This window comes from Micropterus dolomieu, unplaced genomic scaffold, assembly GCF_021292245.1.
Source record: "Micropterus dolomieu isolate WLL.071019.BEF.003 ecotype Adirondacks unplaced genomic scaffold, ASM2129224v1 contig_12954, whole genome shotgun sequence".
Taxonomy (NCBI): domain Eukaryota; kingdom Metazoa; phylum Chordata; class Actinopteri; order Centrarchiformes; family Centrarchidae; genus Micropterus; species Micropterus dolomieu.
Window position 1 is genome coordinate 1 of NW_025741940.1, and position 848 is coordinate 848.

At 48.7% G+C, this 848-nt stretch overlaps 1 gene segment (V, D, J or C); it reads left to right on the forward strand.

Moving 5' to 3' along the window:
* Positions 1–67: 67 nt before the first annotated feature.
* LOC123966221 lies at positions 68–580 on the forward strand (the record flags this gene model as incomplete). The annotated part of the segment is given in 1 exon segment: positions 68–580. A coding segment is annotated over 1 exon segment (258 nt).
* Positions 581–848: the final 268 nt, after the last annotated feature.

Sequence of the window (848 nt, forward strand, 5' to 3'; positions counted from 1 at the left end):
CTCCTTAAAGGAGAAAATCAGCTCTCACACAGTAAAGGTGTCCTCTAAGCTGATTGGTGTCTCCTAGGTGATGTCCGTCCCACCCTGACGGTGCTGCCCCCCTCCAGTGAGGAGCTGCAGCAGGGGAAGGCCACGCTCATGTGCCTGGCCAACAAGGGCTTCCCCTCAGACTGGAGTCTGGCCTGGAAGGTGGACGGCAGCAGCAGCAGCAGCAGCTGGGAGGAGAGCAGGAGCCCCGGGGTGCTGGAGAAGGACGGCCGCTACAGCTGGAGCAGCACCCTGAGGCTCCCTGCAGACCAGTGGAGGAAGGTGGGCTCTGTGACCTGTGAGGCCACCCAGGGCTCCCAGGCTCTGGTCTCAGAGACACTGAGGAGAGACCAGTGTTCCCAGTCCTGACCTGACTCACTGGGACTCTGCTACTGATTTTACTCTGCTACTGCTCTCTGAAATCTGTAACACCCTCGTTCTGTGTCTCTACTTTCCCCTCAGTCACTCTCTAATTGCGTTTTTCAATTGCAAGTTTATTTTCTTGATGTAATTTTGATTATTTCTACACAATAAAAAACAGTTCATCACAATACTTGTTTTCATTTATGTTATTGTGAAAGTAACAGTTCAGGGGAGCGGCTGGCTCACTTGGTAGAGCACTTGCCCCATTTATAAGGCTGAGTCCTTACTGCAGCAACCTGGGTTTCACTGTTCTATTGAAAATACAGGCTACAAATTCCCAAAAAATATCTTTAAAAAAAGAACAGATCATGCTGTGTTAAAAGTTCCATAATAACCCCGAAATGTTTAATTAAGCTAAGTTAAAAGGCATGTATTCATCCTTTGTGGATTCCTTAAAG